Source organism: Melopsittacus undulatus, unplaced genomic scaffold, assembly GCF_012275295.1.
Source record: "Melopsittacus undulatus isolate bMelUnd1 unplaced genomic scaffold, bMelUnd1.mat.Z mat_scaffold_151_arrow_ctg1, whole genome shotgun sequence".
NCBI lineage: Eukaryota > Metazoa > Chordata > Aves > Psittaciformes > Psittaculidae > Melopsittacus > Melopsittacus undulatus.
Window position 1 is genome coordinate 95,590 of NW_022994115.1, and position 21,912 is coordinate 117,501.

The following is a 21,912-nucleotide window of genomic DNA, read 5'->3' on the forward strand; positions in this document are numbered from 1 at the left end:
GTGAGGAACACCTTGAGCGGGACAACAGGAACTCACAGCAGGCAGCAGGGCCAGGGCAGGGATTGTGCCCCTGTGCTGGGCACTGGGGAGGCTGCACCTGAATCCTGGGTTCAGTTCTGGGGCCCTCACTGCAAGACAGACCTTGAGGGGCTGGATGGGGCCAGAGAAGGGCAATGGAGCTGGAGCAGGGCCTGGAGCACAAGAGATGGGGAAGGGCTGAGGGAGCTGTGGGGTTCAGATGGAGAAGAGAAGGCTCAGGGGGGACCTGATGGCTCCTCCAAGTGCCTGCAGGAGGATGGAGCCAGGAGGGGCTGGGCTCTGCTCCCAAGGAACAAGGGATGGGACAAGAGGAACCGGCCTCAAGCTGCACCAGGGCAGGTTTAGATGGAGCTGAGGAACAATTCCTGCCCCACAGGGTGCTCAGGCATTGGAACAGGCTGCCCAGGGCAGGGCTGCAGGCACCGGCCCTGCAAGGGTTCACACACTGGAGATGAGGCCTCAGTGCCATGGGGCAGGGGTGGCCTTGGCAGGGCTGGGAATGGTTGGACTGGATGAGCTTAAGGTTTTTTCCAAGCTGCTCGATTCTGTGACCAATACAGCAGGAACAGATGACAAGAGCAGAATCAGGAACTTTTCCTGTGAAACCCACAGAGGCTGAGCCCTCCAGTGACCCCTGCGTGTCCTGCTGGTGTCCAGCCTCCCTTCTAATGGGGAAGGAGCCAGGCAGCCCTACAGATATGCTGATGCAAATGTGGAGATGGAGAATCATGGTTGCAGATGGGGGGACAGGGCTGTTCAGAGATGGTGATTATCAAAGATGATGGAGAGAAGGTGGTTCTCAAATGAGTAGAGCAGCCCCATAAGCTGGGACAACCTGTCCTCTGCCCCAGGGTGCTGTATCCAGATCCTTTGTGCTGGCCCTGGTGGCTGGGGTGACCAGAGGCTCTGGTGTCCATGTGCCTGGGGTGGGCTCAGCGGGAGCAGGTCTATGCTCTGCTGTGAGGATGAGGAAGGGTCCCTGCTGAGTGGCTGATGGGACTCAGTGCAGGGGGGGTTGGGAAGGGGATGCAACGGCATTACCTTGTGGGGGAAGGAGGGCACATGTGGGAATGTGTATGGTGGGGGCTGCTTGGTGATGTCTGTCCCTGGCACGGGATTTCCCATGTGCGGTTGGGATGATCACACAAGGATCCCTGGGGATGTGTGGGATGGGGAGCCCAGGGGTGTGCCTCTATGGGATCCTGCATGGGGGTTTCTGGGGGAGGGCCCCGAGATGGGGATGTCCGTGTGCCCCTCGGGGCTCTGTAAAGGTCCGTGGGGGGTGCCCGGGGTGCATCGCTCAGTGCTCTGCGGGGTCCGTGGGGGGGTGTCCGCCCGCAGTGATGGTCCCCTCGCTGACCGCCTGTCCCACCCGCAGGCCCCCGGGCAGGCAGTGAGCGCGGCCGCGGTGCCGGAGCCGCTCGGGCCGCCCCGCACGGAGCATGCCTCTGAGCCCGGCCGGCAGCAAGCATGAGAGCCCCGAGTCACCGCCGCCAGAGCCCCGCTCCGGAGAGCCGGGCCCCGGCCTGCGGGAGGACACGCGGCTCGACCCGGCCAGGACCCCCACCGGGCCCCGCTCCCCAACGCTGGCGGCAGCGGCGCGCATGGAGGAGCCCGCACCCGGCGCCATCGTCGTCCGCATCGGCATCCCCGACCTGCAGCAGACGGTGAGTTGTGCACCGGCCCCGCTCCCTGCGCGGCCCCGGCGCCACCGGAGAACTTTGCACGGCCGCGGGCCCCGCAGGACGGCTCCGGTGCCCCCGTTCCCATTGCCCCTCTCCCCGTGCCCCGCTCCCCATTGCCTGACTCCCCGCTGCCTGACTCCCCATTGCCTGGCTCCCCGGTGCCTGCTGCCCCAGCTCCCATTGCCCCGCTGTCCCCCCGCTCCCCATTGCCCCGCTGTCCCCCGCTCCCCTTCTCCCCGCAGAACCCGCAGGCACGGACGCGGGTGCAGCCCCGCTGCAGCGCTGCTTTCCGGGGCACAGCGCGGCTGGAGCGCTCCGGGGCTCCCGGTGCAGCCGCAGCCCGGGACCGGCTGTGCTGAGCGCGGCACAGCGGGGCTGGCCGGGGGAGCAGCTCCGGTGCATCCAGCACGGGCACGGTGCCGGTACCAGCACTGCTCCAGCACGGCACCGGCACCGGCTGAGCCAGGCTGCAGGAGCTGACAGCCGCTTGCCTGCAGACGGACCGGGCAGGGGGGCGGCAGCTGCGTGTTACATGGGGGACATGGGCACTGTGCAGTGTTGAATAGGGTGGTTGTGCCACGGGGCAAAGGGTGACATGGAGGGGCAGAGGGTGACATGATGATTGTTGACCCCAGCATGGTGGGTGTCCATCAAGGCACAGTGACCCACAGCGGCTGTAGGGTGGCTGTTGCAGACAGGGGCAGTGCTGGGTGTTACCTGGGGCACTGGGTGTGAGTGGTTGGAAACTGGTCAGTGCTGGGAAGAAGTTTCCTGAAGGGTCGTGGTAACTGTGGCCCTCATGAAGAAGAGCGTTCATTAGAGGTGGGGTGCTGGGAGCAGGCTTCAGTGATGGGTAGGCTGAAAGGAGCCTGTGCTCCGGGACAAGTCACTGTGGGCAGGAGATGGGGTGCAGGAGATGAAACAGACATGGGGTGAGCAGAGCATTGCTGGGTGTGGAGGGGATGAAGGGAAGTAAGAACTCCCCTCTTGGATGGGGACAGAGCTGTGCTGGAGCCTGGCATGGTTGCAGTGCTGCTGGATAGGCAGCAGGCACGCTGGGGTGCTGGCGTGCTCCCAGCACTGCTCTGCAGGCTTGGCTGCCAAGCACAGGGCAGCGGCAGCATTGCCTTTGCTGTCGAAGAACTGGACTCAGGCTCTGCTCTAGCGAGCACTGACCTTGTGCTGCAGGGAGGGCTCTGTCCCTGCTCCTCCTGCCCCAGCCCTTGCTGGGGTCGTGGGCAAGGGCTGAGTCTCTTTCCCTTCACATCAGCTCCTCCTCATGCCCCCTGTGCTCACTCAGCTCCAGATCTGGTCCTGCTCCAGCCTCACCCTGTGCGCTGCAGCACAGCAGGGTCCACAGCCCGGGCCCCTGCTCTGCACATTGCCATGGTATCCACCTCTCTGCTCTGCTGTTCCTTGGGCCCTGCTCCGCAGCTCCCTGCCCTCCTTTGTTCTGGCAGTGTGCGTGGGCACGGGAGGGAGCAGCGATGCTGGAGCTCTGTGATGCTGCCTTGTAACCCCTTCTTCTTACACAGCCCCCGCTGCAACCCGCAGGCAGGGAAACAGCTCAGCCTGAGGCAGGGGAAGGGATGGGGCAGCTCCTGCAGAGCTGGGCATCCTTGCACTGGACACAGCAGGAATTCCCCTCTCAGACCTCCCTTGCACCTGGAGCAGATGCTTATCAGAGAGCTGGAGGGTGGAAATGTCTCTGGTGCAACCCCTGAATTGGGAGCCAGGAAGGGGTGGACCCATGGGCTGCCAGGGGCTGTGGGTGTTGCTCCCATGGGATAGTCAGTGTGGGGGCAGGCAGCACGCTGGGGGCTGACAGGGTGCAGTGGGGAGCACTGGGGCCATAGTGCAGTGCAGAGCAGCACAGTGCACCCTGCCCAGCACCAGCATCCTGCCCAGCACCAGCATCCTGCCCAGCACCAGTATCCTGCCCAGCTCAGGGGGATCTGGCTCTGGTGCTGCAGGGTGAGGAGCAGGAGCTCCTGGGCTGTGCAGGATGGTGCAGTGGGTGTTCTGCCAGACGTCTGCAGCCCCACAGGGGAGGGGACCCGGACACCCTGTGCTGTGCCCCATGTGTCCCCATGCTGCCACCAGCACCCAGAGCCAGCTGTGCTCAGGCTGGGGTCAGGGCATCCCCTCCTGCAGACCGAGACAGTGCTGCTGCATCCATGGCTCAGGTGCATTCATGGCTCAGGTGCATTCATGGCTCAGGTGCATTCATGGCTCAGCTGCATTCATGGCTCAGGTGTATTCATGGCTCAGGTGCATCCATGGCTCAGGTGCATCCATGGCTCAGGTGCATCCATGGCTCAGGTGCATTCATGGCTCAGGTGTATTCATGGCTCAGGTGCATCCATGGCTCAGGTGCATCCATGGCTCAGGTGCATTCATGGCTCAGGTGCATTCATAGCTCAGCTGCATTCATGGTTCAGCTGCATCCATGGCTCAGGCGGGGGCTGACTCTCCAAATAGAAGCTGCCTGGTTTGCTGTGTTAGCTGAGGTACCTTCGCTTACAGGGAAGCAGGAAAATGCAGCTGGCTTAACAGTGCATCCATAAGAGCTGTGTCCTGTGACAGGCCCTGAGCTTCCCTGGCTTCTGCATCCTCCCTGTACACCAGCTCTGATCTGGGGACTCTCAGTGCTCATTCCTGGTGTCCTGAGGGTCCCTATCTGAGCACTGTGCAAAGGGACAGGAGGAAATGAGGAACTGAGCCTGTTCCATCTGCCACTGCTGTTCTTGCCACGACCCCATTGGCTCCATGAGGCACTCTGGGATGTGCAGGATGTTTGCTGTGTTCTGGGCTTCCAGAGCCATGTGTGTTCCCCTCCTGCAGGCCCTTCCCTGCCCTGCTGCTCTCCTTGCCTGGCTCCTGTGGCCCTGCAGCAGGAATGCAGATGCTTTGGCTGCTCTGGGGGCTCTGCTCCAGGCCAGGAGCAGTGCCTGTGCCCCAGGAAGGATCCCACAGGTGCACAGCAGGACTCAGGTGGGCTGAGGAAGGTGAAGGAAGCCCTCTGCGGGCAGGAAGAAGGAGCAGGATGCTGATGGCACCTGTCAGATGCCTGCCTGGTGATGGGAGCACTGGAGCACCCGTCACCTGCTGTGACCTGGGGACAACCCTGCCCCTCAGAAGGAAGGGCCATGTGCAAGCTCTGCTGGTCCAGACCCTGCGGGTCTATCCCCTCTTGTAGCAGAGTATGGAATGCACAGCAGGGAATGGCACCAGCTACTTCTGCACTGCAAGGAAGAGGCTCCTTTTGGAAATCCGGATGTGCTGCGTTCCCATTCCAGCACATCCCTCCTGTTTCTGCGCTGCAGGAGGGCCCAAGCTTCCATCCCACCTCCGCCTGCCTCTCTGCATCCCATGTATGGAGCAGGAGAAAGGAGACGGGTCCTGTTTCTCCCCCACCACAGGTCCCATCTCAGGCTGTTTGGAGGCTGGAGGATGTCTCTGTTCTCAGATTCAGCCTGAAAGTGCTGACCCATCATGAGGACATCAGCAGTGATGTCTCTGCCTTTCAGAGAGGAGGTCACAGCCTGGGTGGGGATTGCCCAGAACAATGGGAACCACTAGCGGAGAATCCCAAGGCTTTCAGCTGAATAAACACAGTGCTGGGGGTGAAAAGGCTTGGAGACAACTGCGGGATTTGTGGGAAACCTGAGAGATCTGAAAACCCAAACCCGACCGGAGACAGGAGCTTGAACGAACACAAGTGTGATGGGAAGGGCTGAGGGACCTGGGGGTTCAGATGGAGAAGAGAAGGCTCAGGGGGGACCTGATGGCTCCTCCAAGTGCCTGCAGGAGGATGGAGCCAGGAGGGGCTGGGCTCTGCTCCCAAGGAACGAGTGACATGGACAGTGGGACTGATGGAGCTCTGCTGGTGAAAGGCTGGTGAGGTCTCACCAAGGCCAGGGATGGAGCTGCTCATTCCCTCCTGTAGCTGCAGAGGTCTCTGCCCTCAGTCCTGTTCTCAGACACCTCCTCAGTTCAGGTTCATGTTCTGGATGTTATCTCCTTCATGCAAAGGAAAGAGCCTGAAAACCAGAGCATGAAGCATTGATCCCCTCTGAAGCCAAGGGAAGGAAGGAGTAACTTCATATTCCAAAACCAGGCAAAGGTTTCCTGAGCTGCTCAGCCAGGACTGGTGGAAAGGAAGGATGATATGGGATGGTGTCATTCCCTTGGGTGAGTGGTTGCAGAGCATCCTGTGAGCTCTACTGCTGGTGAGTGGGGAGGGAGCTGAGGCACCTGTGGTGTGGCTCTGGGTGCTGCAGAGGGACACTGGCTCTGACTGTGGTTTGCAGAGCAGGGCTGGTGTGTGTGTCCTGTGTGTGTGTCCTGTAAACGGCCCCGTCTGTGCTACCTTCTGGACTGTTTCCCTAACAGAAAGCAGGGAGCAGCCATGTAGGAATCGCCAGTGGATGTGGATGTGTCTCCTCCCAGCCAGTGAGTGCCAGAGTCTCTTGTTCTGCTGCAGTGCTCAAGGCCAGGTTGGACACAGGGGCTTGGAGCAGCTGCTCCAGTGGAAGGGGTCCCTGCCCGTGGCAGGAGCTGGAGCTGGAGGAGCTTTAAGCTGCCTTCCAACACAAATCAATCTGTGGTTCTATGCTGTGACTCCTCCCTTAGCTCTACCCTGTGTGCACTGGTGCTGGCCAGTGCATGGGGAAGCTGTGTAAGCCTGGGCAGAGGATGCTGATGTGCAAGGCCCTGGGGATGCTCCCTAATGCTGGTGGAGCTCCCCTGTCCCTCCTGCCCGCTCTGGCTGCAGATCCCTCAGGAGGAGCTCGGTGCTGGGCTGTGCATCACCCCATGGAGGGGGTGGTGGACATCCGGCTAAAATTATCCCAAACACCCACAGGACTTGGGAGCTGACAGCCTGGGTTTTAAGGAGGCAGCAGCAGCTGAGGCTGAGCTTTGTGCCTCTGAAGCAGGGATGGACTGTGGGTCTGCAGCATCCAACCGCAGCTGAGACCAGTCCCCACAGCCTTTCAGTGGGAGCATTGGGAAGTGGGATCCCCCTCGTTTGGGGCTCGGTACAGGAGAAGGTGGTGATGCAGGAATGACACTGGGGGAGCTCGGCAGTGTTCCAGTGCTCACTGGAGTCCCCTGTGTGCCTGCACTGCCTTCCCGCAGGTGTCTGACCAAACGTGGGGTGTATCCCCATGTCCTGCAGCCTCCCGTGGGCAGCAGTGCCTGCCCCATGGCCTCTTCCCACCGTGGCTGGGATTGCAGGGCATGAGGTGCAGGTTTAGGGTTTACTTTTGCATGGGAAGCTGGGAAAACGCATCCCAAGGAATCGCAGCGATCCCATAAAAATGCATAGGTAGAGAGAGAAGAGCTCCTGCTGAGAGTGGTGCTTGGAAAGCTGCTCCTGCCAGCGGCTGAGCCTGGGGAAATAGAGCAGCCAGAGCCAGAGGGGCAGCGAGGAGCAGCGGATGGGACTGGATCCTGCAGGTTTCCAGGGGCTTCTCCTTTATGGTGTGCTGGCAACTGCTCTTCTTCAGCGTTCAAACAGCATTAGGGTTAGGGAGAGCGAGGAACTGCTCTAGGTTAAAACAACGTTTTCCCCCATTAGCTTTAACCTGCAGCAGCTCCTGTGGGGAGCAGCCTGAGTCTGAGAGCCAGCGATGCCCATTCCTGCCCCCAGGAGCCAGCACTGGTGCTGTGGGTGCATCAGGGGGCTCAGGGAGGTGTTGTCCCATTCTATTCCAGCTGTGGGCACCGCCTGGCATGAGGGATGTGTTGTGAGCCTGGCAGCATGAATGGTGCCCGCTGCTTAAATAGATGCACCCTCCCACACGGTGCTCTACTTAGGTCCTGATCTGCGCTCACAAAGCAGAAGTAAAAAGCTCAAATCATGTTCCTGCATTTTACATCCTCTGAGGTAATTTGAAATGTGAGGAATGGAAAGACTTTGCCTTTTCCCACTGGAGCCCTGATCCAGCTCCAGGGCAACAGCACAGGAGGGACCTGGAGCTGATGGAGCGAGGCCAGAGGAGGCCATGGAGCTGCTGCGAGGGCTGGAGCAGCTCTGGAGCCAGGCTGAGAGAGCTGGGCTGGGGTAGCCTGGACAAGAGAAGGGGAGAGCTGAGAGCAGCTCCAGTGCCTAAAGGGGCTGCAGGAAAGCTGGAGAGGGGCTTGGGACAAGGGATGTAGGGACAGGCCAAGGGGAATGGCTTGAACCTGCCCAAGAGAGGGGAGACTGAGCTGAGCTCTGAGGCAGAAGCTGTTCCCTGTGGAAGGGGTCCCTGCCCGTGGCAGAGGTTGGAGCTGGATGGGATTTAAGGTCCCTTCCAACCCAAACCAGGCTGTGGTTCTATGCCACATCCCAGTGTCTATGGCTGTGTGGGAAGGAGGAAGAGGCAGGAACCATCCTGAGCACCTGGTGCTTTGCTGTGCAGGAGCAGGATGAGAGCAGGGTCTGTGCTGCAGCTCCCAAGGAGCAGGAGTGTGGCCACTGCCCTGGCTCCATCCCCTGCTCCCAGGCACAATAAACCCCGAGAACTCCAGTGCTGCAGAGGGGAGGTCTGGAGGTGAGGAGCTGACCCCTGCAATGGCCTAAAGCTGTGCTGCAGTGTGATCCATGGCCACAGCAGCTGCTTTCTGCTGCTGTAACGATCTCTGGCTGTCAGTTGCTGTATTGGATGTCTCAGCCCTTCAGAGCAGAATCAAAGCGCTTGTGCACACACTCGGAGATGCTTTCTGCTTACCAGCCGTGCATTGTTGTTCCATAGGAAGTGGCCTCTTTCCGAACAGATTACCCATGAATGAGGCAGCTGCTCCTCTTTGTTTTGTGTCCTCATTCACTGAGCAGCCCCATGCTCACTTCTGTGTGTGTCTCAATGTGGCCCATTTTAAAGTCTCTTTGTAGCTCTTTCTGTGCCTGTTTCTCTGATGCAGATGCTGGAGCTCTGTCAGCATCCAGACAGGATCCGTGGGAGAGTGGACTGGGATTCTCAGTGTAACAAAGTGCTGTGTCTTATCTAGTGTGGCTTAACCAGGGTGAAGAGGTTGGGGTTAGGGGCAGCACTACCACATCCAGGGAGCATGTCCCATCAGTGTGCTTCATAGGACCATGGAATTGTTTGGGTTGGAAGGGACCTTAGAGCTCACAGGGAAGAGCTTCTGCTCCAGAGCTCACCTCAGTTTCCCCTCTGGCAGGTTAAAGCCATTCTCCTTGTCCTGTCCCTTTCTATGCTTGCCTGTAGGCGCAGGAGTTGTTTTTGCTGCTTACACGTTTCCTGTAGCCCAGCACAGGCAGTTTCAGTACTTGTATTTAATTTATTAGTACTGAGAAACATCTTAACACGATAAATGAACATAATTTAGTGCCAAGTTTTATCTCAGTCCATGCTCAGTTAAATCAAGTCAAAAGCTGCTCATCCACTTGTGAAGTGAGGAATCTGCTACTGGCTCCTTTCTACAATTGGGTGGAGCTAAAAACTGGAATTTGGATTATGATTATCTTACATTTTATCCTGTGTGTTCGATTATAACCGCTCAGATAGATGCACAATGCACAGAGTTGCAGGGGATGTACTCAGGAAAAATCACTTTTGGTTGTAAAGTCTCTAATTCATTGCAGATTAATCTAAAGTAGCGGTAAGGAATTGATCCGGCTCAGCCTTTCTTTAGGAAAACTGCTAAGGACCATGCTGCAAAACAGCATCAGCTCCATTATTCATATCCAGATCCTCTGCCAGGGATTTATCATGGTTAAAACTGGTGATTGCCCTGACTGAAATCAATCCACTTTGCTTTATCCTGCGTGGAGGCTTTAGCTTCAGGTCACTGTGCTGGAGCTGTGCCTGAAGCTGATGGGTTTGGGACTGGGATGTTCAGCTGCTGAGTGCTGTGTGACATCCCTTGTGCCATGCGACATCCCTTGTGCTCTGCAGCTGCTCCAGTGGAAGGGGTCCCTGCCCGTGGCAGGGGTTGGAGCTGGAGGAGCTTTGAGGTCCCTTCAACCCAAACCAGGCTGGGATTCCATGAATTTTAAAGCTAAGTCACTATGTAAAACTTGCTCTCTATATCAGGGTACAGGGACATCGTTGACATGTGTTGTCGAGATGGGCATTTCTCCCCTTGTTCTGCACTCTGTCCCCATAGTGGTTGCAGTAGATTCCAGGGCTCTGTAGCTCAAGGGTTCAACAGTGATCCATGGCAGGAGCTGGAGTTCTGTTTGGAGCAGCACAGGAAGGATCTCACAGACCCTCAGTGCTGTGAGGAGGCATCGGGAGCAGGCACAGACCGGTGCCATGCATCTTGGTTTGGAAAGAAGCCACAGGGGCAGCCCCCTTCCCTCCCCTTCCTTGTCTGTGCTTAGAGGGCAAAGTAAGCATAATTGAGCCATAATTCACACTTACTGGTAAGGAAGCCTGGCCATGGTGTGAGGGGCTCTATGTTACAGCTCTCTCCAGGCCAGAGGATCTTTATTATAATCTGGGTTGGTGGAAAACTCTGAGATCAGCTCCGGTTTTAATGTATGGTTCCTGTGGGTCAGCCCCAAGGGGGTTTCCTGCTGTTTCCAGCTGGTGTCCCTGTGCTGGCAGTGCCATGACACAGCACCCGATGTGGTGGAGATGCCCACATGGAAGTAAACCCCTGACATCCGTCAGCATTCCCCAAACCAGAGATGCTCAGTGACAAAACCCCCTAAATTAGCAGGAATTTGCAGTGAAGTGACCTGAGCTGCAGAGGGACCCCCCGAACCCCCTTCAGCTCCGTTCCCACCAGGAATGTGATGCCAGGGGGGGAAGCACAGCTGAGGGAGGAGCAGCTCTGTCTGCGGAAGCTGTCACAGCTCTGTAGGGTGGAAGCAAAATGCCCAGTTCCTGGTGCAGCTTGAGGCCGGTTCCTCTTGTCCCATCCCTTGTTCCTTGCGAGCAGAGCCCAGCCCCTCCTGGCTCCATCCTCCTGCAGGCACTTGGAGGAGCCATCAGGTCCCCCTGAGCCTTCTCTTCTCCATCTGAACCCCACAGCTCCCTCAGCCCTTCCCCATCTCTTGTGCTCCAGGCCCTGCTCCAGCTCCATTCCCTTCTCTGGCCCCATCCAGCACCTCAAGGTCTCTCTTGCAGTGAGGGCCCCAGAACTGAACCCAGGATTCAGGTGCAGCCTCCCCAGTGCCCAGCACAGGGGCACAATCCCTGCCCTGGCCCTGCTGCCGCACTGGTGCTGATCCAGCCCACGATGCTGGAGGCTTCCTGGCTGCCTGGGCACGAGCTGCTCATGTTCAGCTCCATCAATCAGCTCCTCTCCTATCAGCAGTTTCCAGCTGCTCTTCCCCAGTCCTGGAACATTGCAGGGGTTGGTGTGACCCAGTGCAGGACACAGCACTTTGCCTTCCTGAACCTCATCCCTTTGGCCACAGCACATGGACCCAGCCTGGCCGGACCCCTCAGCAGAGCCCTCGGTGTCTGCCACGTGCTCCAGCACAGCCGGAGCTGCTCCGTGCCCATGTGGTGCCTCCATGGAGCTCAGGATTGTCCCTGGATTTCTAGGTCACGTCTGAACAATTCCTGATGCACTTTCACACTAATGGCTCAGTGGCAGCGGCTCCGACTGATCCCATCTGCTAATGGATAACTGGGCTCATCTGAGCATGTGCCTGCAGTGATGAGCGCTATGGGGCTGTCTCCTGTTGGACCCATTCCCTGGTCCTGCTCGTGGTGTGTGCACATGATGTTCATGGGAGAGAGAAGGGGAATCGCTTCCCTGTGTGGGGCTCAGCCCCAGCTCCTCGGTGCTGTGCTCCCCCCCAGCGAGTCCATTGCCCTGTGTTAATGGGGTTAACCCTCCCTGAGCATGCACTGGAGCAGCTCTTTGGTGCCCACGTTTCACAGCTCCGTGCCATCCATCAGCGCCTGCTGCTCCTCAAGCACCAGCTCCGGGTGAGGTGACTCAGGAGGGCTGTCCCTGCACGCTGCAGGATGTGACCATGCAGAGAGGGGCTGTCTGCAGGCTCCGTTCCCCACTGGTCCCACCGTGCTCTTCAGCATCCACCCCTGCCTTCAAGTTGTTTTCTGTTGTCCCAGCACTCCTCATGCTGTGGGTAGAGCCTGTGAATCACACAGCTCAGCAAGTGAGTATCTGCACGGGGCTGGAGGAACAACAGCAATTAGGGTTGTGCAGGGAGCAAACACAGTGCAGGAAGTTAAAGGAACAGGACTTTAAGGGGAGGAATGGGGCTGCACAGTGTGCACTGCTCTGGAACAAGCTCCCAGCACAACCGTCTCATGCTGGGTCAGGAGGTTTCTTCTGCATTAGTTGGTGTGTTTGGAAGGACTTGCAGAGCTCTTCCCTGTGAGGGTGCTGAGGCTCTGGCACAGGGTGCCCAGAGAAGCTGTGGCTGCCCCATCCCTGGCAGTGCTCAAGGCCAGGTTGGACACAGGGGCTTGGAGCAGCTGCTCCAGTGGAAGGGGTCCCTGCCTGTGGCAGTGGTTGGAAGCGTTAAGGTCCCTTCAACCCACAGTAGGCTGGGATTCACTCAGTTTGTGGTTTGGCATTAGATGGTGTTACACTCCATGGTCCCAGGTCAGTGTCCACCACTGGCTTTGCCTCGGAGCAATGTTCCCTCCTCAGCCTTCCCCTCGTTGAATCCTCATCCTCATTTCACTTGGTTTGGTCACTCAATGCCTGCAGGGTGAGGAGTGACCCCATGGTGGTGGCTGGAAGGGGAGGTAACAGCTTGGCCATGCACTGGGGAGGCACTCATTTGCCCTATAGCTTTGCATTAGCCTGCTCCTGGGTACGCAGTCGGTGGAGATGCTGGTACATGTTTATGGCAATAGCAGGTTCTCATTTGTGATCCCAGTTTCAGTCTGGAAGATGTTGTATGAACACAAAGTTCCAGCCAGCAAATGTTCCTGTTTCTGTTTTCCTGCTTAAAGTCACATTGCAGCAGAAGCTTTTCCCCAGCTAATTGCAGACAAAAGGGAGTGCAGGAGCACTGATTTACTCTCACTAATAGCCATTAATTATTTGTAATTGCACAGCACTGCAGTGATCTATGAACACAGCTGTTGTGTTTGGTGTTTGTGTCCCTAACCTCCCTTTCTGTTGGTCACTCCAGGTTAATTCATGGGTCTGAACTGTTTCAGACTCCCTTTCATTCTTCCTGCTACTGCTCTAGTATTGAAGAGTCCTAACACGAGTACATGGCTTAAATGACTTCACCCGAGCCCTTCTTTGGTGTATTCCCTCTACAGTGCAGCTCCAGGTCCAAGAGCCAAATCAATGTCATGATCTATCAGTGTTTTCCCAGCATAACTCATCACATTGACATTTCCTTGTCACCCTGGTTATCCTGGGCAAGGAGGTCACTTGCTGCTAGGGAGGTCAGAGCACGGATTTGCTGTCCCTGCCAGTGGAAGGGATGTTTCTGCTGCTGTCTTTGCTCCTCACCTGCTCTCTCTATGAGCTTCACACGGTGCCAGGCACTGCTGGTGTAAGGACACTTATGCAGCTGTTGGTACCTGGCACAGCTCAGCCTGAGGCTCAGAAGCTGCTGTGGGATCTGGGCTCTGGTTCAGCACAACTCACTGTGCAGAACAACTTCATTCACTGCACAGAGCTTTAAGCATTGTGGAGCCCATTTGGATCCTCCCATTTGAACCTCTCCTGTTTGTACCAGACATGTGCTGGTGGAGGGATGAAGCAGCCGTGTCCTGTCTCCCAAGGGGTCAAGACCTGGAGCTGTGCTGGTGCTTTGTCTTGGAGTTGGCCTGGCCCAGGCCTGAGCTGCATGTTTGCACTTGCTGGCATGTGAGGAGCTAAACCTAATGCTGTTTCTTCCCACTGCTACTGCTTGTTGTCAGGCACAGGTTGATCTGGGGACTGGTGCTCCAAGTGAAGCTGAGCTGGTGCTGGATGGGGGTCACTCCCCACCTCTGTGATCTGACAAAGTGGATTTTTCCATAACATTCCTTTTTCTCTCCTCCCTTCCTCCTCCCCCAGCCCCTTATTGCTGGTAAATGGTATTTTACTGCTGGTAAATCCATTCCTGATTTGCTGTCTCATGTGCAAGTCAGTATCAGGCATCACAACTTGGGTAGTTCCTCTCTTTGGCTGAGTATGTGTGTACAGAACAGGATCAGTTTTTGCTGAGTCTCATCTCTCTGTCTAGGAACGTGTTGCACGTTGTGGAATAGCCTTTAATAGTGTACACTCGATGGTGTAACAACCTGCTTATTGAGGGTGCAAGCTTTAGTAGTGCTACCTTCTTCTCTTTCAGTATCTTTGCTGTTTGATGACCCCAGATGCTCTCTGCCCTCATTCCTCTATGCTTTGAACAGTATTTCCTATGGTTACTATACATTTCCTCAGCCCTCAGCTGGTGTGATGCTGCCATATCCATGACAGTTCTGATTAATTCCAATCATGCAAACCAGATGTCACAAAGCACCATCAATCAGCGCCTCCAGACCATGGCATCCAGGCTATTGCCATGCCCCAGTGATTTGATGGTTCTCACTAGAAAGAAACCTTCTGTCAGTCTGTTAAAAGTCAGCTTCTCCTGATGGTCCAGTTTCAATAAACCAGCCCAGAAGTGCCTCTGGCCTCTAGTTTGCTGCGACCACTGCAAATGTGGCCTGACATTCACAGCTCATTGGCATCCTTCAAGCCTCGATTGAGTAATTCAGCAGCCCAACAGAATCATCCTGCTCCTGCCTGGTACTGGTCAATTGATGTGAATTTGGACTTTGCTTTTTAGATATCCATTGCTTTCCAGAATTGAGTGGAATGTAATGAGTGGAAGGAAGCATGGAGGGGTAACAGGAGAAGGCAGCGAGTGCCTGGAACTGGGACATGCTGGGATGGCAGCAGCGTGTGCTGGGATGGCAGCAGCGTGTGCTGGGATGGCAGCAGCGTGTGCTGGGATGGCAGCAGTGTTTGCTGGGATGGCAGCAGTGTTTGCAGAAGAGCAGAGAAAAGCCATGTAGGAGTAGCCAGTGGACAAATCTCTTTCTAGCCAGGGAGTGCAAGAGCCTCTTGTTCTGCTGCAGTGTTCAAAGCCAGGCTGGATTCTGCTCTAGCAGAAGGTGTCCCTGCCCATGGCAGGCACTGGGGACTGCTTTCCAACACAAACCAGTCTGGGATTCTGTGATAAGATCATGAAGATCCATAAGGACCTAAGCTAACATTAAGTCCTGAGTTCTTTCATTAACAACCTGACCCATAAAGGTCTTATGGATTGATCCTGATCTTTATGGATCAGGTTGCTAGAACCTGTTAGAAATAACTGGCTTGCAATATGCTAAGTATAAAAGTACAGAGGCAGGAGTAAATCTATTACCTGTGTGAATGAATTTGGCTGTAATTAAAGCAGTAGTGAAGGTTTGGATGAAGAGGTCAGCAAGCTGCCATGAAGAGCAAGACAAAGCCCCACTGGACTAAAGCAGAGTCTGTGTGACCCAGTATCATCCCCAGCAGTGGCCACAGTGGCTCAGGAGGGCACTTCCTGCAGTTCCCTTCCCCCCTGCTCCTGTTTCGATTGGTTTTGCTTTTGGGTTTTGAAAGGCTCCATCCTCATCTCCTCTCCTTAGGCATGTGAAGCAAGTTAGACCTGAGCCCATGAAAAACAGACTGTCTTTTAATTGATGCAGAGGTCGAGTTTGGCCAGTAGCTAAGGACCAATGGCACATCTAGAAACCAGGGAGCGGGGTCCTGGGGAGGACATGGGATTTGGCTGTCTGAAAGGAGTGGAGAGGTCAAAGTCAACTGGACCCACAGTAGTGACAGCACTGCTGTGGTGCATGGAGATGGAAGCAGGTGGATGGGGGTGAGGTGAGGACTGTATTTTATGTCTGTCTCTGACAGCTGGGAGACAGATACTGGAATATTGCCTCTGGCTCTGCTCCTGCGCTCTCTAAAGTGTGTTTGGGATTAAAGAGGGTGCTGAAAGAGCAACAGAAATCATTTGAGATCTGGTGAAATGCTTTATGAGCATCAGCCTCTTCTTGCCCTCAAAAAGACTGAGCAGTGACAGTGTTAAATGGAGCTACTCTTGTGGCCAGAAACTGAGCACTGAGGAGCTCTGAGCATCACAGAGAAACAAGATATAATGATTGTATCAGAAGTTTAAACAAGGGAAATGGAATGAGGACTCAGACAAACCTTGTTTCATTGAGGATGGGTGTTCGCTTATTACCTTATCCAAGGAGGGAGTGTGGTTTCCATCATGGAATGTTTTACACTCAAGCTGAGTGCTTGTCAGCAAAGTGGGGCCTAATTCAAGTACTTGAGTTCAACATGGGAGTCACAGTTTGGACCTGGTGAGGCAGTGATGCTTCTGATACATACGATCGGATTCGGACCCTCTTGGCTTTGAATTGCTGGACCAGGGCCCTGTTGAGTATGTGCTATTCAGGCAGCTGCAGTTTGCTCTTGCTGGTTTCCTCCATTCTCTGCTCAAACTTGATCTCATTTGCTCTTTAATGCTGAGAAGTTCTGTACCTCTTTTGCATGTGTTTATTAGGACCTGTCCATCCAACTGCATGTCTGTCTTTATGCTGGATGAACAGAAGATCTTGCTCCATCCTTCCAGAAGAACCTTTGCTCTTTGTGGCAGGTTTTTCAGTCCTAGATAGAGTTAAAGCGTTCCAGGCCCTCACTTTCCAAGTGAGCATGGGTTTAGACATGTAGCTTGTGTTGTGGTGTTGCAATGAGCCAAACAGGAATCATTCCCAGGTCTCTGAAGGTAACAGCAATCTCTTTAACCTGTCTTGGGCTCTTCGTGAGGTCAGCTTGATTTATAGGTCCAACACCTTTGGATGTGTATGGGGAGCTCAGCAGCTGGATGGAGCTGGCTGGTGACTGTGCTCCTCAGCAGCCCCATCCTTGCAGGTGGCCAGTAGTAAAGCTGTTGTAGCTGTGGGTGAGAGGGAGGGTTGGCCTGAACCACTCAAGAGTAATCAGGACTCTGGTCTCTTTAAACATTCATTTCAAGCTGTGTTTGGATCAGAGGCAGCTGCTCCTTTGGAAGCACTGGCTGGGGTGACTGGAGGATAGGATGCTTGTCACTGCCAGCGCTGCTCGAGGGCTGTACTACAGGCTCTTGGACCTGTTGTTTGAGCAGCAGTAGCTGGATGGTGTCTTGTCTGGGCAGCGGATGCTGGGGGTGATGCAGCCATCCCCTTCATGCTGGCTCAGGAGCAGCTGGAAAACCCATGGAGCCACATACGTGGTTATCTGCAGCATGTAAGTGCAAGAGGGGTTTGTGCGTCGGTGCCTTCCTGCTGCATGCCGAGAAACCTCCTCTGCTCCTTATCTTGTTTCCTTCTGGTGGAGGCAGACCTCGCAGTATGGCACTGAGCACCTCAGGAGCTGATCTGAGCCCACAAATCCCTGTTGTGTTGCTAGCACACACAGTGCTGGCTGAGCCAGATCCGGGTTGCCTCTTGCCAACACCCAGCGCACAGAAACCTCCATTCAAACACAGAGCAGTGGTTGCCATGCCCTGGCCTGCAGAGCCCTGGGCCATGGGCATGAAGTCACAACAGGGATGTTCAAACCCATCCCATGGTCCCTGTGTGTGGGGACTGCTGCTGCTGCCCCCCCAGCCCCTGCCTGCAGAGTGTGAGGGGCTGGGGCTGGGAGTGCTCCTGCTCCAGGTGGTTCCCGGTCAGGGCTGGCCCTTGGCTCTGATCCCTTCTCCCAGCAGCATGGGAGCACTGGGGACCTGCTGGAGCTCTGCTCTGGAGCCAGGTGAGAGAGCTGGGCTGGGGCAGCCTGGACAAGAGAAGGCTCCTGAAGGGGAGACCTGAGAGCAGCTCCAGTGCCTAAAGGGGCTGCAGGAAAAGCTGGAGAGGGGCTTGGGACAAGGGATGTAGGGACAGGCCAAGGGGAATGGCTTGAACCTGCCCAAGAGAGGGGAGACTGAGCTGAGCTCTGAGGCAGAAGCTGTTCCCTGTGAGGGTCCTGAGGCGCTGGCACAGGGTGCCCAGAGAAGCTGTGGCTGCCCCATCCCTGGCAGTGCTCAAGGCCAGGTTGGACACAGGGGCTTGGAGCAGCTGCTCCAGTGGAAGGGGTCCCTGCCTGTGGCAGGGGTTGGAGCTGGAGGAGCTTTAAGGTCTCTTTCCAACCCAAACCAGTTTGGGATTCTGTGATGCTGTGGAATTTCCATGCTGCAGGGGACCAGAGGTGTCTGCCCCCATCCATAGCATTCACTGCTGGAACCGGTGCTGGAGGGGCTGAGCTTTTAACAAGTAACTGAGAACAAATGTTTGTAATTGGAGGAGACCCAACAGGATCCCAGGGAAAGGTGAACAAGTTCTATGGGCCTGTTTCACACACAGTGCCTGTCCCTGTACCTTTGTCCCTATAACCTGGTGCCCAGTGCAGGTGCCTGGCTCAGTGCTGCAGCCCTTCCTGCTCCTCTGGCACACTCCTCGTGTGGGTTTGTCCTGTGCTCACCTTTGTCTTCTTTCCCTTTACCCCTTTCCTGTTTCTGTTGTTTCCTGCGGCAGGAGCTCCAGCCCTGCCGGGATGGGGAGGATCTGGATGTGCTGCCAGCCTCACGCAGTGTCACAGCAGCCCTTGCTGCATCCCTGCATGGTCCCCATGGGATGCTGCTGCCGAGCTCCATGTCAGGAAACCTCCCTGCTTGACCTTCACCTCTGCTTACTCTGTTTGTGAGGGATTCAGAGGAGCGCATCCTTTGTTCCTAGCCTTGATGGCAGCAGGGACCTTGGTGCAGGCACTCTGCCCATGCACGTGTGTGCTGCGAGCAGGCCAGTGTGTTCTGGTGGTCACAGGTTTCAGTGAGGGTGACTCCACAGAACACAAGCACCTTTGGAGTGTGGGGGTGTGTGTTACAGCTCCTGTTGCATTCCTGTGTTCCGGAGATGGAGCACAGGTTCTGTGCCTGACCCATGGAGCTGCTCCTGGGTACCAGCATCTCCTGCCTGTGCTCTGCTCCTGGGTACCAGCATCTCCTGCCTGTGCTCTGCTCCTGGGTAACCAGCATCTCCTGCCTGTGCTCTGCTCCTGGGTACCAGCATCTCCTGCCTGTGCTCTGCTCCTGGGTACCAGCATCTCCTGCCTTGCCTCTGCTCCTGGGAGGGTTTGCACTGGCTGCAGGCGATGGGCACCACTTGCAGTTGTGTGCTCACACCCAGTGTGCTCTTGCACCTAAGGGGCACCTTTATTCCCTCATTCCTTGTCTGTGGCCCCTTTGCCTTGGCATCGATGGATGGTGAACAACAAGGACCCATTCCTACCCCCAGGGCTCCTCCCTGGTGCCCCTCCTGCCTCTCCTGCTTGTCCTCACCCCCCATCCACCCTCCCCCTGTGGGTGTCAGTGGTGCTGACTCTGTAGTCTCTGTGATTCCCCATGTGTTGTGCAGGATTGTTCTCGATGCTGTTCCCATTCCACAGGAGCTCCAAAGGACATCGTGTGATAAAGGCTCCAATTGGTTTGGCTGCTTCATCTTTCTGTGGGGGCATCTCAGAGGCTGTTTGTTCATTTGTGCCATACATCTGCCCAGAGCCTCCCATTGTGATGTTACGAAATGTGCTCCCTGCTGCCTGCGAGCACATTCATTACCCTTTTCAGCTGCTCCTCTTTAATTTCCTTTCAACTCTTTCTCATTCGTGTGCTCCCTGATGAAGAATTTGGGGCTTTTTTTGCTCTTAAGGGGTTGTTGAATGTCAGTTCTTTATTGTCCATTATTGCACTTGAATAGATTGAATATTGAATAGATCTTGTCTGTCACCCTGCGCACTGCTGAGGGTTGAATCTGGAGCTCTATGCTGGTTCTTCCTTCAGGAAGCAGGAATCCAGGCTGTAAAAGTGGAGGAGCTGGGACCATTGCTGTCAGGAGTTCCTCTGCTGTGCTCAGAGCTTGCAATGGGACAGGAGAAATTACCCCATGTAACTGCAAACCAGGGCGAACACTCATTCTGAGTGGTGTATCCACCCCACCTGGCTCTGGGACCTGCCCCAGGTCAGGGTGGGCTCTGTGGGTGGGGGTACCATGCTGTGCCATGCTATGCTGTGCCATGCCATGCTGTGCCATGCCATGCCATGCTATGCTGTGCCATGCTGTGTGCCAAAGGAGGGGGCAGAGACCTCCCCTCTGCCTGCAGGTTTGGGATGGAACAAGGCAATTGGGGTCGCTTTAAGTCAGTATTGGTTGAGTGTCAGGGCATTGGGTTGGAAGCTTCTCGCACTGCAAATGGCTGTCCTGGGGCTGGGCTCTGACTGCAGTGGTGGCCGGTGCCCGGCACTGCCCCAGCTCAGCTCATTTCCTGATGGACTGGGACCAGCACCAGGTGCAGCACCTGCAGCGTGGGGCTGGGCAGGATCAGCCCCGTGCTGCTGTGGGGCTGCCAGTGCCCAGCTCTGATGAGGGGAACAGGACCCAGGAAGCCGGGAGGGGATGGGTGCCTGCCATGGGGACAGGATGTGGGTCTATGGCGTTTCCTGCCCCTCCAGCACCAATGTGGGGCTGGTGGCTCTGCCAGGGCAGGATCTAACAGCTCCAGCCCTGCAGCCAGCCTGGAGCACAGTGGGAAGCACAGCATGGAGGTGATGGGATGTGGGTATTGGATCCTCGGGAGGAAGGGAAAACTGGTTACGGTGCTGGGAAACCTGCTGTGGTCACAGAGTCAGGTGGGGAATGGTGACTTCCCATGCAGGAGGCAGAAGGACCTTCTCCATTCCTTCCAATGGGAAAGACCTCAGTGGATGCCTTCAGCTCCTGTCAGGGCTCACGATGCTGCTGCTCATCCCTGTGTTGTCTGCACACCTCTGAGCTCCACGGTGGAGAAGGCAAAAAGACCTTTACACCCACTGGGGGTTTTTAAGTGAAGTTTTGCTATTTTACTGTTATTAGGCCATAAAATATTCTTTGATGCTTCTCAACAGGATGTTACAACATGGAGTGTTCCCTGAGCCCCACAAAACACATTGAGGGGGTGGGAGAACCGCTGAGCTCATCCTTCCCTGACCCTTCTTTTCTTCTCTTCCTGTAGCTCACTGATATGGAAGAGATGGTGACTGTCCCATTTATCCTCCTCCTTGTTCCTACTGTGACAGGTCCCTGGCAGGAGCCGTGAGGCCCTTGGTGATGCTGGTCTCTAATCGCCCTCTGTGTCTGTCCACAGAAGTGTCTACGGTTGAATCCCGATGTTCCCGTGTGGGTTTCCAAGCAGCGCATCCTGTGCACATTGAACCACAGCCTGAAGGATGTTCTCAACTATGGGCTCTTCCAGCCAGCCTTCAATGGCCGGGCTGGGAAGTTTTCTGGATGAGGAGCGCCTGCTGAGGGGAGTACCCCCTGAATCCAGACACTCCTGTTCCCTACTTGGAGGTACCCACCTTCTGTGTGCTTTGCTCTTTAAAGTGCATGTCTATCTACATATGGACATACATGTTCATGTACATATATGTTTATGTAAGCATGTAGGGCTGCTCTGCTCCCTGTAGTCGCTATAGGCACCTCAGATATCAATGCCCACTGTTCCCTCCCCCCTCCTTTTCCCCATTGCTGGGAGCACAGGATCCCATGTGGGTGTGTGTTTACTCCTGGAGAACTCACTGAGGGAAAGCCAAGGCAAATGCTCTGAGTGTTGGTTGCTCGTGACTGCTCAGAGCTCCACATCCTCCATCCCAGCCTCCGGAACAGCATCCCTGCTTTCCTGGCCCTCGTGGTCACAGTTCCTTCCCTTCTAGTGCCCGTGGCTGCCAGGGGGGATGGCAGGAGAAGGAAAGCCAGACTCATAGGTACAGAGGGGAAAATCACAGGGGATGACCTGTTCTGATTTCTGTTCCAATTGACTACAACAGACATTAACTGAACTCACTCCGTATTCACAACCACCAATGGGCTTTGCCTTGGGCTAGGATCCAGGTGACCACAGGTAGGGGTTTATCCTTCGGAGACCTGCAGCCCTTCTTGGGCTCCAGTGCCTGTCACTGTGGACATCTCCACTGACTGCAATGGGACTCCTCTTATCCGCACGTGGACTTCTAAACTCAGGGATCTTGTGCTATATTTTGCCCACAAAGTCTCTTTAGGAGGCTTTACGCATTTAAGCTTCACAAGCTCTTATACATTCAAGTGTGAGTGCTGTTATTACACCTAATCCTGACTAATTTGGGAAGAAAGTGCAGCACAATTTCTGAGCAAACTAACATTAATGTCGACAAAAACATTTGGAACAACATTAGGAATGC

The 21,912-nt window shown here is 55.7% G+C and overlaps 1 protein-coding gene across 1 annotated transcript; it reads left to right on the forward strand.

The window, feature by feature from the left end:
• Positions 1-1,481: 1,481 nt before the first annotated feature.
• Positions 1,482-20,987, forward strand: LOC117438348 (SH3 and multiple ankyrin repeat domains protein 3-like). Its single transcript, XM_034073894.1, has 2 exons — positions 1,482-1,706; positions 20,841-20,987. Exons 1-2 carry the CDS (start codon positions 1,482-1,484, stop codon positions 20,985-20,987), a joined length of 372 nt encoding a protein of 123 aa, XP_033929785.1.
• The last annotated feature ends 925 nt before the right edge of the window (positions 20,988-21,912 follow it).

Bases quoted from the DNA above. Each gene is read 5' to 3' on its own strand.
- LOC117438348 (XM_034073894.1), top strand. From the start codon at position 1,482: ATGCCTCTGAGCCCGGCCGGCAGCAAGCATGAGAGCCCCGAGTCACCG. The intron at 1,707-20,840 runs GTGAGTTGTGCA...GTCTGTCCACAG, and splicing joins TCCCCGACCTGCAGCAGACG to AAGTGTCTACGGTTGAATCC.